The following is a 14,570-nucleotide window of genomic DNA, read 5'->3' as shown; positions in this document are numbered from 1 at the left end:
TGTTATACAGTTCGGTTATCAAAATAAAATTTAAATCAAAATAATTGATACAAATTAGAAGTTTTACTAAATAAAATATTTTGTCATATAAAGAAACATATTGTTTTATTCATGATTCAATATAGCTCTGGGTTAACAAATCTTATATAATAGATAATAATGGTTCTTATGTATATTAGCCAAAAATAGTAATAAAATATATATGAACTAATTAGACATAAGTATTATAGCTTATAAATATGTTATGCGATCCCTTTCATATTAGCTTATGCCCCTTTTTTGTTGAATATTTGTACTTTTGAATTTCATTTCGTGATTAAACATACGGGATGGTACATATATTTAATTAGTGTTCAAATTATAAAAAATTAAATACAATATAATACTTAATCCTAACCCGAATATGGGTCCCACAAACACGACCCTGACCCACAACATAAAAACTATATAAAAATTATGCAAAAATTACTTATTTCCAAATACTGTTTCTTAAATATACCAATCATTATTACTGTTTCTGAAATAGTCACTACTCTTCGAATCATATATTAATGATCAATTTTCTTCTTTATTTTTTTAGTTTTTCTCTTAATTGTTTTTAATCTCGTTTCTGAGACCTAAATAACGAATACTAATATAAAAAATAAAATAAATATATAACTTATCTATATTCACAAATCACTCATTGCTGAATATATTTTTTAATTGACTTATTATTTACCTTATAAGAAATTCCTAAAAAAATCCCTATTGCACCAAATGTCGATAAAACTATAAATAATTTATTTGCTATCGACGAACTTGATGAAATAACTTCAGAAGTTTGTGTTTTTTCTATCGTTGGGAAGGATGAAAGCTTGGAACAATTAACACTACTGCATTTTTTTTAAAATTATTATAATCAGTTGATTAAGTAAACAATACTTGATAACATGGACTATCTTCAGTAATATTGGGATCTTTGTTAAGTTCTTCATATTTTTCAACAAATTATTTAGATTTTTTTAAATAATTTTTGCAATCTGTATTTTCTTTTTTATACTCACTATACATATTACATAAATATTAGATATAATTCTCATATCCATATTAATCAAATCTTTTTTTTTATTTATAATATCCTTATAATCAGTAGCATCTTTTATAGCCTTATTATACTTTTCATCACTATTTATAAATGTACTATAAAAATATTTTAGATTGTTGGTTCCATCATTATTCTTTAGGCTTAACATACATCCTACCAACATCAGAATGTATCCAACATACTCCTTATTGTTATTTTTAAAATTCATTATGTTTCCAGGAATTTTGTATGCTTCAATAAATAAATGCATACACAGAGGGTTAAGTTCATCAAAAATCCTGTTACATTTATATTTTTTTGATTCTCTACCAAAAGGGGAATACCAAATGTAAGGTTCATTTTTCGAACGTATTGTATCCAAATAAAATTTGTCTTTATTAAAAAGATGATCAACATTTTGAAATATCATACAGTAAGAAAATTTATTAAAATAAAGTTTAATAATAATGTACAGGCAATATATCATATAAAATTTAAGGTGATCGTTTTTATTTAAAAATAATGTATTTACCACTTAGACATTGTAATAAAATTTTGTTTTTAATCTGCATATTAAATGACATCGTATCATTTTTATATAAAACCTATATACTATACCAAAATAAGTTATACAATTACGTGTCTTTCTATATAAAATTTTTAGTTAATCATATTGTTAATCTTAAATTAGTATATAATATAGTAGTGTATGGGGAATAACATATTTATTTTTATGATAGTTTAGATAAACCTTCTAAATTTTTCATTTTTTTGAAAAGCTTTGATCATACGAATAACATCATTACATAAATCTATGTAATCTCGGAATAATAGTATATAAAATTGTATTTTATGTTTACATATGGGAACAAGATGTATTATATATTAGTTTTAATAAAGTGATTCCAACCTTATATAACTGTAAATATATAAAAAAATAAAAATGTATTATATCTCATTATCCAATATAATTTATTGACATTCGTTATTATTTTTTAAGGAATATTATATCTTTTAGTATTATCTCTAGTAAATATAGCATACATTTTATTTAAATTATAATACTTAAATATTAACTTAGTGTTATTTATTTTTCTAAATATATTACACATGGTTTTATATCTGTTTAATTTATCCATATTAATTAAAAGCATTTTTCATAATGTGCAATAAGTTTTTTTTCACCCTAATATTCCTTTATACACAAATACATTTAATGAATAATTTCGAGTGGGGTATTTTATGTATCTTTACAGAATTTAAAAAAACAAATAATATGCAGTTAGACTAATCGAGGTGATTATAAACTTAATAAACCACAGTATATAAATTCGATTTGTAATAATAGTTTGTATATTATACTTTCCATTATTTTAACCATTAACAAATAAGAAAACTTATTATAGTCTATAAAATGAAGTTGTTTTCATATATTTTTCTTAAACCAATTATTTCTTAATTTTAAAATTTATTCATACATTAGTTTAATAATCAATTCATTTGGAAAGCAATATAACATGGTTTTACTTTTTCTTTTGTAATTTTCTGACAATGACCTAAGTAAATATTATATATTGGATATTTTCTAACAAAATTATATTTAATAATAGGAAAATGTTCATTCAAAGGAAACTATATAATTGCTAATAGAATTAATAATACATGATTTGATAGTGTTAATACTAATATCATCACATTAAAGCTTAAATAAATGTTGCAATATTTCATGTGATATTTATGCACACAATTTTGATTTTGTCACCCGTTTAATAATATATATAATGGATTTACACCCATATAGGTATATCAAATAAACATAATGCATTTGTCCGTATTTAATAATATATTCATCTAATATTGTTGTTGTTTTGGTTATAGCATTGTATACTACTGTGGCATAATTAATGCACTCAATATAATTAATTTAAATAAATGCAGAATATTTTCATGATTCGTGTATGTATAATAGAAAAAATATAACATTCAAACATATTAATTGGAACATAATTTTACCATAGTATTTGCATTAATATATAATTATATTATTTTCTTGAAGTAAATAATATTTTTATGTTTAATCAATAACACAATATTTTATATGTGTATATATTCGAATAATAACCCTAATTCTCTATACCCAATTTTTTAATTTTTATAAAAATTATTAAAAACAAAATATATTAAGAAATTTTATTAATATACTTATATATTTCATTTTATTTAATTTAAAATATGATATATTTCATAGTTATATATATAACAACAAACCTTAAATGTTGATACGTTATATAATATTAAAATTTTATGCCAAATAAACAAATAATATAAAACAATTTATATTCATGTAAATTAAAATTTAAAAGCATAAAATATTTAAATACAAAAAAATGAGTATTATTTATATTAAATTTTTAAAAGTTATTATACATACACTATAATGTATTTTTGATATGAATACATAAAGTATAATAACAAATTCCACATTAGTAATATAATTCGAATAAAATATGCATGTTGTGTTTTATTCATATTTAAATTGCAAGGAAAAATCAAATATGAGTATTATATTTTATGAAATATGTTTCCTTTATGAGAGTCTATAATATTAATATTCATTTTCTGTTTGTGTTAAAATATTCTTCACATAGTTGCTTCAAATTTTGGAATATGACATGTATATTTTTTATTTTTTATAATGTATTACTATATATATTTAAATTGTGTTTTCTATTATAATCGAATTTAGAAAACTTTCATAGACAAATAAATATTATCAAATTATAAAAAATTAAATAAAAGTATAACTCAAAACCCTCCCATATAACCTTCCTCTATATGCTTCTATATACTTAATAATATCATTATCTTATCACCTCAATTTATAATTATCCCATTGGTTATTTTCGATGAATGCATTTCAACTTTTCGGTATTATTTTCATCACACATTTTTCTGATCTTTTTCATTTTTTTTTTTTTTTTCTCCTTTTTTCTCCGCCCAAATCCTAAACACTAACATAAAAATAGTAAAAATATATAGTTATTTGTCTTTTATGTATACATAAAATATGTAGTAATACATATTTTTTAATTTTCTATTTAATAATTTTTTATCTATTTACCTTATACATAACTGCTAACATAACGAGTATTGCAATAACTATAAATGAATATAAAATTAATTTGCTTTCTTTAAATAAATTTACTGGAAATCCTTTTTCAAATATGCCATTTTGTACCTTGATTTCAGATATGTCTCTTTGTACGTTGATTTCCGAAGGAATTTGCCCAATTTCTTGATAATATGTTATATTGATAGAATCCTTTGAGGAATCTTTAGGAGCTAGAATTGGTGTTAATTGTTCAGTTGCAATTATTTGTCCTTTACTTTCAGTTTCACTTATTTTGCCTTTATCTTCAAGATTTGTTTCGTGGATTCCACCTTCAGAATTTATTTCTTGGCTTCTACTTTCAGGTTCTTTTTCTTGGCTTACACCTCCAGGATTTGTTTCGTGGCTTCCACCTTCATGTTGTTTTCCATGGTTTTCATCAGTTTTTTTGTCAATAGATTCTGTCGATGAAGATAAGGGCATTTCTGATGGACTATCAGATGGAGGTAAATCATCTTCCGAATCTTCTAGTTGAATGCTATTATCAACTGATGGTAATGTAACAGTTACTTTATTTGATTGAGTAATTAAATCATTAGCAATATTATTAAATACAGAATAACCCTTTGTTAAGCTAGTTGATGCACTTTCATATAAACGATTTCCATATTTAGTAAGGTTTTTATAAAAAGATGAAACATGCAGTTTATAGAAATCATATAAAACATTCGTTTGTGTGATTTTTTTTATAGTTTCATAGCTCGTCAATGAGTTTTCTTGTGTAGATGCAGGTTGTTCCACATTCTCTATAGTTTGCAACCCTGGCTGTGATATTGTTTGTGGTACTGGTTGTGATTCTAGCTGTAGTTGTGATTCTAACTGTGTTGGTGATTCTGTCTGTGGTTGTGATTCTAACTGTGTTGGTGATTCTGTCTGTGGTTGTGGTTCTGGGTGTGTTGGTGGTTCTGGATGTGTTGATGATTCTGTCTGTGTTGGTGATTCTGGCCGTGGTTGTGGTAATGGTGGTGATTCTGAATGTGGTTGTGGTTGTGGTTGCGGTTCTGGTTCTAGTTGGGGTTGCATTTTTGGTTCTAATTGAGATATTTCTCGAGATAGTGCTTGATCTTGTGATTTTGGTGACAAACTTTCTTTTGTTGTTTCTATAGAAATTCCTTGAAATTTTTCATTATTTTCTGGTTCACTCCCTGAAGTTTTTAATGTACCTCCTGAAACTGATGGTTCCTCTCTTTGGATTGATCTTTGATCTACTGTATTTTGTAGTTTGGTGGGTTCTACAATATTTTTTCCTTCGGCTTTATGATATGTTTGCTCCTCTTGAATGCTGTTTTCCTCCGGAATTTCGGATATATCCTCATCTTCCAATTGATCATTTGGATCATCGAAGTCAAATATGTTTAAATTGTCCGTAGAATGTGAATCTTTTTCATTCATTTTTGTAAGTTCTAGAAGACGTTTTTCTATCTTATTTTTTTTATCAGTATCATTCTCAATAGCCAAACTTCTAAAGTCGTCATATATTCTTTTTAATTTGTCCAATAGATGTAGCTGTGAATCATGTTTAGAAAAGGCCTTGTAAATTTTTCTATATTGATTAAGACACTTGACAGAATACGTATAAATTTTCTTATGTTTTTCATTATTATTATTATAATATGAAATTATATTACATATATGTTTAAGTAACGTATACAATTCACTCATATACCTAAGATTAGTATCTTTCACACCTCTTACATCATTTAAAATATCCCATTGTCTAAAATTCCCCATAGATGTCTCTAAATATTTTTCATAAGCCGAACTTAAAGTAATTTTATTGGCGTCGCCATTTTTTCTGTTTTTAGCTATCTTAAATAAATTATGAGCTAACCACATCATAAAATGTTCATAATAACCGCTTTCTTGATTGTAAAAATTTGTAAACAAATACATGCTCAAGGCACCAATACTTTCAGCCCTATTTGAGCATGGTTTATTATTGGGGCAATATTCACGATATTCTGGCGAGGTGTTAATTTTCGTCTGTATGCCAGTACTACCACTCAAAATTTTATCAGCTTCAAAAAATAACTCACACTAAGAAAATTATATATAAATTAATAAAAATATGTATTAATACAAAATTTATTGAATAAAATTTAATGTGATTTGTAGACAAATCAAACACAATAAAATTACTTACCACTGTTTCGTCGTCCATTGTAATGAAATTTTGTTCTTTATATGTAGATTGACATCATATTGTTTTCATATAAAATATATATCCTGTAAATGATTCTCCTATATCACATTTATAGTATTAAACCCATTGAAAATTTTAATAATAATTTAAAATTAATATGGAATAATAATGCAATAATATTAATAGAACAATGTTATATTTACTTTTATTAGCATTTACTAAATCGTCTTAAATTATGGTTGATTTAATACATATTTAACCATATGTATATATAATACAATTTATGCATAAAATCAATATTACTAATAATATTATACATAATCAATTTTATTATAAAATATTAAGGAATTTTATAATGAATTTAAAAAATATATACTTAAACATATACTTTAATATAGAACATAAACAACGTCCTAAAACTTAAATACTGTACAAATATAAAAAATTAAGAAATTTATTATTAAAATCCTTAAAAATATATAAATTGTCATTTTTAAAAATATATTAAATTTTTATATACTTGTTTCTAATATTATATATCACTGTTTTATTAAAATTATAGTATTTTCAAATTAAGCTGCTACATGTTCTATCCAAATTACATAATTTTAATAGTATTTTTATTTAATATAGATAAATTCATAATCCATTTTAATGAGTCCGACAACTTTATTTTTATTACTATATACTTCAATTTAGAATTATACTTTATTGGATAATTTTACAACCAATTTTGCGTACCATGTCCACTGTTAAAACAACAATTAGCACTAAACCCGTTTTATTAAACTATTTATAAGTTTAAATAAGCCTTTGAATGTAAATAGTTTTAAAATAATAATTAGTAAATATTAAATATATAAAATATAAATAACTATTGATGCTAATTTTAAAGTATAATAGAAAACTATGCATAATTAGATTGTTATATTTACATTTTAAATAGGAGAGATCAGATAAGCGTGTTTTTTAAGATAAAACTGTTGTCATATAAGATTTACCTATCCTACATAGTTTAATTATGTTTTATATTTTTTACCATTAAAATTTTCAACTCATGTATACATTAAAAATAACTTAGAATTATTACTTTTCTAAATATATAGTTTGCTTTTATATTTTATAATAAACTATATTTAGTTCTATGATGAAAAAATATAAAATTATTAATATTATTTTGCTTGGTAGCGTTAATTCTAATATTGCAACATTAAAAAAACACCAAGCCAAAATTATAACATTTCATTTGATGTTTTGTGACATAATTTTAATCTTATCATAAGTTTAATAATATATATCAATGTATTTGAATCAAATTAATTTAATGATTTTTTCGTATTTAATACTTTATCTATTGTTATTACTATTATGATGTTGTTGGTATATCACTGTATAGTACAACGGAACAATTAGCGCACTCAATAAAAATCCTTTAAATCAATGTACAATATTTCATAGTTTCATAGTTTTTAAATAAAATATTTTAAAATATATATTATTTCGCAATAACAATATATTTAAATTATAAATTTAGAGTTTTTATATATACAATAACCTAATAAAAATATTATTAGTTCAAATTAATTATTACATACTTTTTCTGTATATTTTGCATTTATATATAATTGTATATACTTCCCAAATTTAACATATTTCAGTGCTTAGTCATGGGTACAATATTATATACATATTAGAACAATAACGTCATTCTATATATCATGTTATTTACAATTAATAGAACAAATTATTATAACAAAATATTAGAACAAAATATGATATGAAATTTATTAATATACTTATATTTTTTCTTTTAATAATTTTAAAATATAATTTATTTATACCTCAAAACTATAAAATTTAAAAATTAATAGTGATTAATCTATTATTATACCTTTATAATAAATAAATTAATGTATATAGAACTATTTTTATAATTTGAATTTAAAACATTAGGATAAAATGGTACTATATATAATCGAAAATTAAAAGGATAGTATACATATATTTATAATGTAGTTTTTATGTATTACTAAAAATGTTAGATGCATAAAACATCTTTTATAAATAACATTGTGATATCGATTCTCTGTCTATATTATATGAATCTATATTTTATGACTATCTATTATATATTGATAAGATGTTTAATTAGCAATAAAAATATACCCATTAACATGAAGGTATATTATAATGTAGACAAATGTTTCAAATGAATATAATTATAATTTGTATTCATTTATAAAAAAACATGGGCGTCAATATTACTACCAATAAATAATTTTTATAAAATTAACTGGAATTCTCAGATTAAATTAATTATTTTAATATTTAAAAATATAATAGATATGTTTTATTTAAAAAATTATCCATTATCAAAGATATTTTGTAAAACAAATGACAAAAATAGAAAAACAATTATTTTAGTATAATTATATTAAAACAAATATATATATTTATATTATTTTCTTACTTTTATATTTTTATTTTAAATGATTATTTTCTATTAGGTAAAAATAACAATTTTTTTTTCTATTATATATAAATGTAAGTATATATGTAATTCCATACGTAACAGGATGTCTTATAAATTTTAATTTGAGTTTAGTCAATTATAAAAATATAAAACTAGCGTATTCATAATGCTATATATTAAAAATATCATATATATAGTATAACTAAAATTATTTATTTTTAGACATTATAATATTAATGATATTGTTGATATTCATTATTGATGAAAACTTCTGTTATTGATGTCGTCTTATGGTTGAATTATTTAAATAAAAATGTATTAAACCTATAAATCTGATAAAAACATACATATTGCCGTTTAAATAATAGTTTTTTATACTTTATTGGAGAAAATGATTAGCTTCAATTTTAATTATACTTGTCCAGATTTTCAAGTTGTTAACTTTTAACTAAAAAAATGCTAATATATATTTTAATATTTTGTTTGTAAAGTTCCAAAATGAATAAGTTTTATATTCAAATTGTTTTATTTCTTTTAACCACCTCCCTATATATGAATAATAAAACCCTTTCCATTGAACCTGCTCCAGGAGAAGATGCAGCACCCGAATTAACATATCATTATCTTACGTAATACAATACAACAATATATATAATATATATTACATATTTTATTATGAAAATATTAAATATACACTTGTGCAACGATGTTATAAATACAATAACTTTATTTTTGTACGCATAAAAAATATGTCCATTTTGATCAATGATAGTCCAGAAGAAATATATGAAAAAAACAAGCACTTATTATGTACCAATTCAGAAGAAATTATACAAGCAGGTGAAGTTATGAACGAAGCTGTGGAACTTTTAAATTATCATGCTACAAGTATGAATGGTTATGAATTTTTTAATAAAAATCCTAATAGTAGTATGCCTTTTTATAACAAAAAACATCAAGACTATATAAATATTGAAAAAATTCATTTTAAAGTTGATGACCCCGATGATGTATAAATTAACAAACAATATTAAAGTTATATACCAAATTAAAATTAAATAATTATTATAATTTATATACATATATTTTTCTTTGTTTCCATTAGTATAATGAAGTAATAAACATGTTATGGGACCCCGATTATGCCATTTTTTTCAATACTGACTTTGTTAAAAGTATACAAAACACAAATAATTAGTCAAATAAACATATTATCGCTACTATATATTCGACACTTCATGATTTAGTATTTCCATTGTTATATAATACTATTTATTATTTCCCATGTCTTCAAATTTATAATATTTTAATTTACATAATGCAAAATTATTATATTTTTTTAAAGTTGCCCGTGTATACACTCCAAATTTAGTAATGATACAACAACGTTACAAAAAAAAATTTGGACGTCGTCAAAGATATTTTTATGCTTTATTTACAAAGGCTGAAGTAAGGGAAGCTTTCCTTTTCTATTTCGTTATAAATCGTAATTCTCACATCATTCAAATACACTTTTATTAATTTTGTAGATATCAGAAAACAAAACTATAGTGGTCATGACTTCAGCAAATATAAATGATCACAACCCTTCCAATAAAAAATATAAAAACGAAATTGTAAAAAGCGCAAATTTATTCGAAACTGACATTGATTCTGAAGATGATATTAAACAAGGGAAATTAAAAAAAACGTTTGCTAACTTAATTGGATACCTCATTGAAAAAAGAGAGAGATATATTCATATCGTCTATGTTGACTCTGTAAGCGATATACAAATTTTAATAACATAATAATTTATTTCAATAATTGTTAAAAAAAATATCGTTTTAAATAAATGTGCATATTTATAATGTATACTATAATTTGCAAAAAATTAAACATTTTATATATTCATCCATTTATGTTTTTTTTCTTAGATTGGAAGACATTGTTACGGTTTCCTAAATGCGTTATTGTAAAAGCTTTATATATAAATATATATTTCATATATATTTTTCAGAACCGTAATATTAGAAGATTTATGTTAATAAAACGATGTATTTTCGTGAATGACATTTATTTATTGTTTCTATTGCTTTCATTTTTCTTATAAAACTCAAAATTTAAATTCAAAATTAGTTATTTTCAAATAGATTAATACTAATATAAAATGTCAAGAAACCTATGATTTTTTCGTTACTAAATAATTTTATAAACTAATATATTTTTAGAGTTATAGAAAAGGAAGTTGTAATTGAAATAAAATGAATCAGTCATGTAACACTGTTTTATATAGATTAATAAAATACATATATTTATATTATAATATTACACAAAATACATTTTTGAATTGTTTATATAAGCCAAATTACTTATATTAATATGCAGTTTTATTATTTTTAATACTTATATTGAATTTTAAAGTCAGATCCAAAGAATCTGAACCCAAAACAAAAACTATAATTATATTTATTATTCTAAAGAATCGTCTTTTCTTTTATAAACATAAAAAATAAACAACAAAAATAAAATAATAAATGGTATAGGATCGGCCTTCATAAGTTTATATATATTTAATAATGGATATTTTTCCCAATAAATGAAATTTATAAAGTTTTTATCCTGTTTTTTTGGAGTATATGAATTTATAAAAATTTTAGTCTGTTTTTTTTGAGTAGATAAATTTGTAAGCTTTTTATCCTGTTTTTTTTGAGTAGATAAATTTGTAAGCTTTTTATCCTGTTTTTTTTGAGTAGACGAATTAGTAAGTTTTTTATCCTGTTTTTTTTGAGTATATGAGTTTGTAAGCTTTTTATCCTGTTTTTTTGGAGTAGATGAATTTATAAACTTTTTACCCTGTTTGTTTTGAGTAGATAAATTTATAATTATTTGCATTGGTTTTTTTCGATCAGTTGAGTTTATAACTCTTTTTGTTGTTTCATTTGTATCAAACATATTTATAGCCTTTTTCATCTTTTTTTTTTTCTTCGATTTCTTTCTCCATCCAAATGGCAAATACTAACATAAAATTATGAAAAATATATAATATTTTATAGTGAGAAAATATTTTAAAAATTGTATACTTCACAATTTTCTTTTTATTTACCTTGTACATAATAGCTAAAGCGATGGGTATTAAAAGAACTAGAATTGAAATTCCCATTTTCTTGTATACGATGAATGGATTCTCACCTATTTCTGTTGTTCCACTTCCTGCTACTTTGAATACTGAAGTTTTTGGTTTCGTCACTGGATTTGATACTATTATCTGAGATGTTTCGGGATTTTTTTGATCAGAACCTCCACTTCCAGATAAATCTAGAGACGAATGTGGTGTGTTAATTTGTTCCTTAGAAATTGGTGGTTTAGATGTGTCAGATGTGTCAGATGTGTCAGATGAGTCAGGTGTGTCAGATGAGTCAGATGGTCCAGATGGTCCAGATGAGCCAGGTGGATCTTGAGATGATGGTGGTTTATCCTCTGGGTCTTTTTCCTCAGATATACAATTATCTGGTGCATAAGTTTCTATTGCTGTTTTAAGTTGGTCATTCACATGACCAATCGTGGTACCAGCAAATTTTATAAATTTACAGTAATAATTTTTTAAGGTTGGAAACGCCTTTTTATATAAGTCATTGACATTATTAGTAAAAAAAAAATTAAAATATAAACTATACGTTTTAAATAATTTTTTAAAAACATCTATATATCTCAAGATATCTTCCCATTTATCTAAATCTTTTTCTTTAGGCAATACATCTCGAAACTCCACACCTATAACTTTCGATGAACTTGTTGCTCCTCCACATAATTCCTTACAATAAATTATATCTTCTACCTCCATAATTTCTGGAAGTTTTTTTTGGATATTATTATCGTTTTTAAATTTCTGATAAGCATTTTGTAAAGTAACCAATACATTACAATAATACTCATCTTCAAAAAACTTTTTTTTTTTCTCAACAAGTTTATTTAGTTGTTTTTCCCAATTGCTAACAAAATTTGAAAAATAGGGGCAATTTGAAAAATTGGAGCAAGTTGAAGAATCGTTGGTATAATTAATAATCGCATTACACAGCTCATTAAGTAACCCATAAAGTGTACGCATTCTAGCAATTTCAAGATTCATTATTTTGTGGTTTTTATCGATTTTATCAAGATATTCTTTATACTTTTCAGCACCTTTTATAAACGTGACATAAAAATCTGCCACGCTTCCGTAGTTCCCATATTTAATTAGTTTCATTTTATTACTTAACCATAGCATAATATACGTCATATATTCGTTATTTTTATCCTCAGATTCTATATATTCATCTCCGGTGAACAAATTATTAAGTAATAATACAGTAATAGCGCTAACTGTTTGACCGCTAGTTTTACATTCTCCTTTCCCTGTTTCCTTGTTAGTATGACAATAAAAATTGTGTAATCCAGTAAAGATATCATTATTCCCGAAAGAAAACCCATTATCCCAATAATCGTCAATTTCTTTAAATGCTTTGCACTAAGAACATATTATAAAAATTAATAAAATATGTATTAATGAAATATTATGAAATTTAAGTTAATTTATAAACAATGCAAAAATAATAAAATAAAATTAATTTTATTAAAAAATGTGTATACCACATTGAGAGTCATTATGCTGGATTTTATTTTTAATCTGTAAACAATTTGTCATAATACTATTTTGTACATAAGGAATGTATTGTAATAAAATGTGTTATCCGATTAATGGTCTTCTATATAATTAATCTACATATTTAAAGAGATTCTATTAGTTTTAATACTAAATTAACATACAATAGTAATATAATAATAGTATTAAAAAGGTATTTAATTTTTATTTATGGCAATCACTAAACTTCCTTAAGAGGTTATTTGTTTAACATTTTTATCATATCTATATATAATATATTTTATACGTAATACAACTTTTTTAAACAATATATTGAATAATTATATTGCACAAATTCATGGAACGTCATAACAAAAATATATTAAATTTGTTTCATATAATAATATATTTGTGTTATAGGCTTGCACATGTAAATAAATATATATTCACTATTTTTTTAATAAAGGAGTTTCAAAACTTATGTTGCTATAAATATATAAAAAACTAGAAATATATTACTATAACTGTTAAAAATATATTTTATTTTATTATTTGAATGTCAAATATTTATATATGTTATTATTCCATATTGGATCTTACATTTTTTAATATCATATATAATAATATAAAACAAATTGCTTATTTAAATTATAATATTTATGGAATAGGTAAACACTACTACTTTTCTAAATATATTATATGTAGTTCGTATTTATAATATAATTAATATATATATTATAAAGGTATTTTATAATATTTAATAACTTTATACATAAATATGCCTTATAAAATAATTTTAGATGTATCTTTTTAAAACTTGGATAATATAAAACTAATTTTAATTTATAAAAGAAGCTATATGAAATTCCTTTCATGTATTTTACTTAAATTTTATAGGTTTATAATTTTAACATTTGCTTTTTATTTAGTGGTGATAATAAACTTTTAGAAACAATATAACCGATTCTCCCATTATAGTGCACATTTCTACTTATAATCTAAACATATTATATACTAAATATTTTATAATAAAACATTTAATTCAATATAGAACAACTATATTTTTAAGAAAACTATAGAATCATTAATAAAATTAATATTATTTTTTTGGGTGTTGTT

General features: G+C 22.5%; 3 protein-coding genes and 1 pseudogene across 3 annotated transcripts, besides 1 other annotated feature; 1 reads left to right on the top strand and 3 right to left on the bottom strand.

The window, feature by feature from the left end:
• Positions 1-598: 598 nt before the first annotated feature.
• Positions 599-1,496, bottom strand: PY17X_0217900 (annotated as a pseudogene).
• Positions 599-1,496: a sequence feature (PIR protein, pseudogene;~YIR protein, pseudogene).
• A 2,467-nt stretch (positions 1,497-3,963) lies between these two features.
• Positions 3,964-6,396, bottom strand: PY17X_0217800 (PIR protein; the record flags this gene model as incomplete). Its single annotated transcript, XM_034637624.1, has 3 exons — positions 3,964-4,077; positions 4,188-6,272; positions 6,379-6,396. 3 exons carry the CDS (start codon positions 6,394-6,396, stop codon positions 3,964-3,966), a joined length of 2,217 nt encoding a protein of 738 aa, XP_034493349.1.
• A 2,953-nt stretch (positions 6,397-9,349) lies between these two features.
• On the top strand, positions 9,350-10,809 carry PY17X_0217701 (fam-a protein; the record flags this gene model as incomplete). Its single annotated transcript, XM_022956173.1, has 6 exons — positions 9,350-9,480; positions 9,624-9,861; positions 9,957-10,026; positions 10,197-10,300; positions 10,381-10,611; positions 10,768-10,809. The coding sequence occupies 6 exons, from the start codon at positions 9,350-9,352 to the stop codon at positions 10,807-10,809; spliced, it is 816 nt and encodes a 271-aa protein (XP_022810957.1).
• A 493-nt stretch (positions 10,810-11,302) lies between these two features.
• PY17X_0217601 (uncharacterized protein) lies at positions 11,303-13,474 on the bottom strand (the record flags this gene model as incomplete). The annotated part of the gene is made up of 3 exons (XM_722901.1): positions 11,303-11,848; positions 11,937-13,337; positions 13,460-13,474. 3 exons carry the CDS (start codon positions 13,472-13,474, stop codon positions 11,303-11,305), a joined length of 1,962 nt encoding a protein of 653 aa, XP_727994.1.
• Positions 13,475-14,570: the final 1,096 nt, after the last annotated feature.

The sequence above is a fragment of the Plasmodium yoelii genome (assembly GCF_900002385.2).
Source record: "Plasmodium yoelii strain 17X genome assembly, chromosome: 2".
In the NCBI taxonomy this organism is placed as follows: domain Eukaryota; phylum Apicomplexa; class Aconoidasida; order Haemosporida; family Plasmodiidae; genus Plasmodium; species Plasmodium yoelii.
This window is presented reverse-complemented; position numbering and strand designations above follow the sequence as displayed.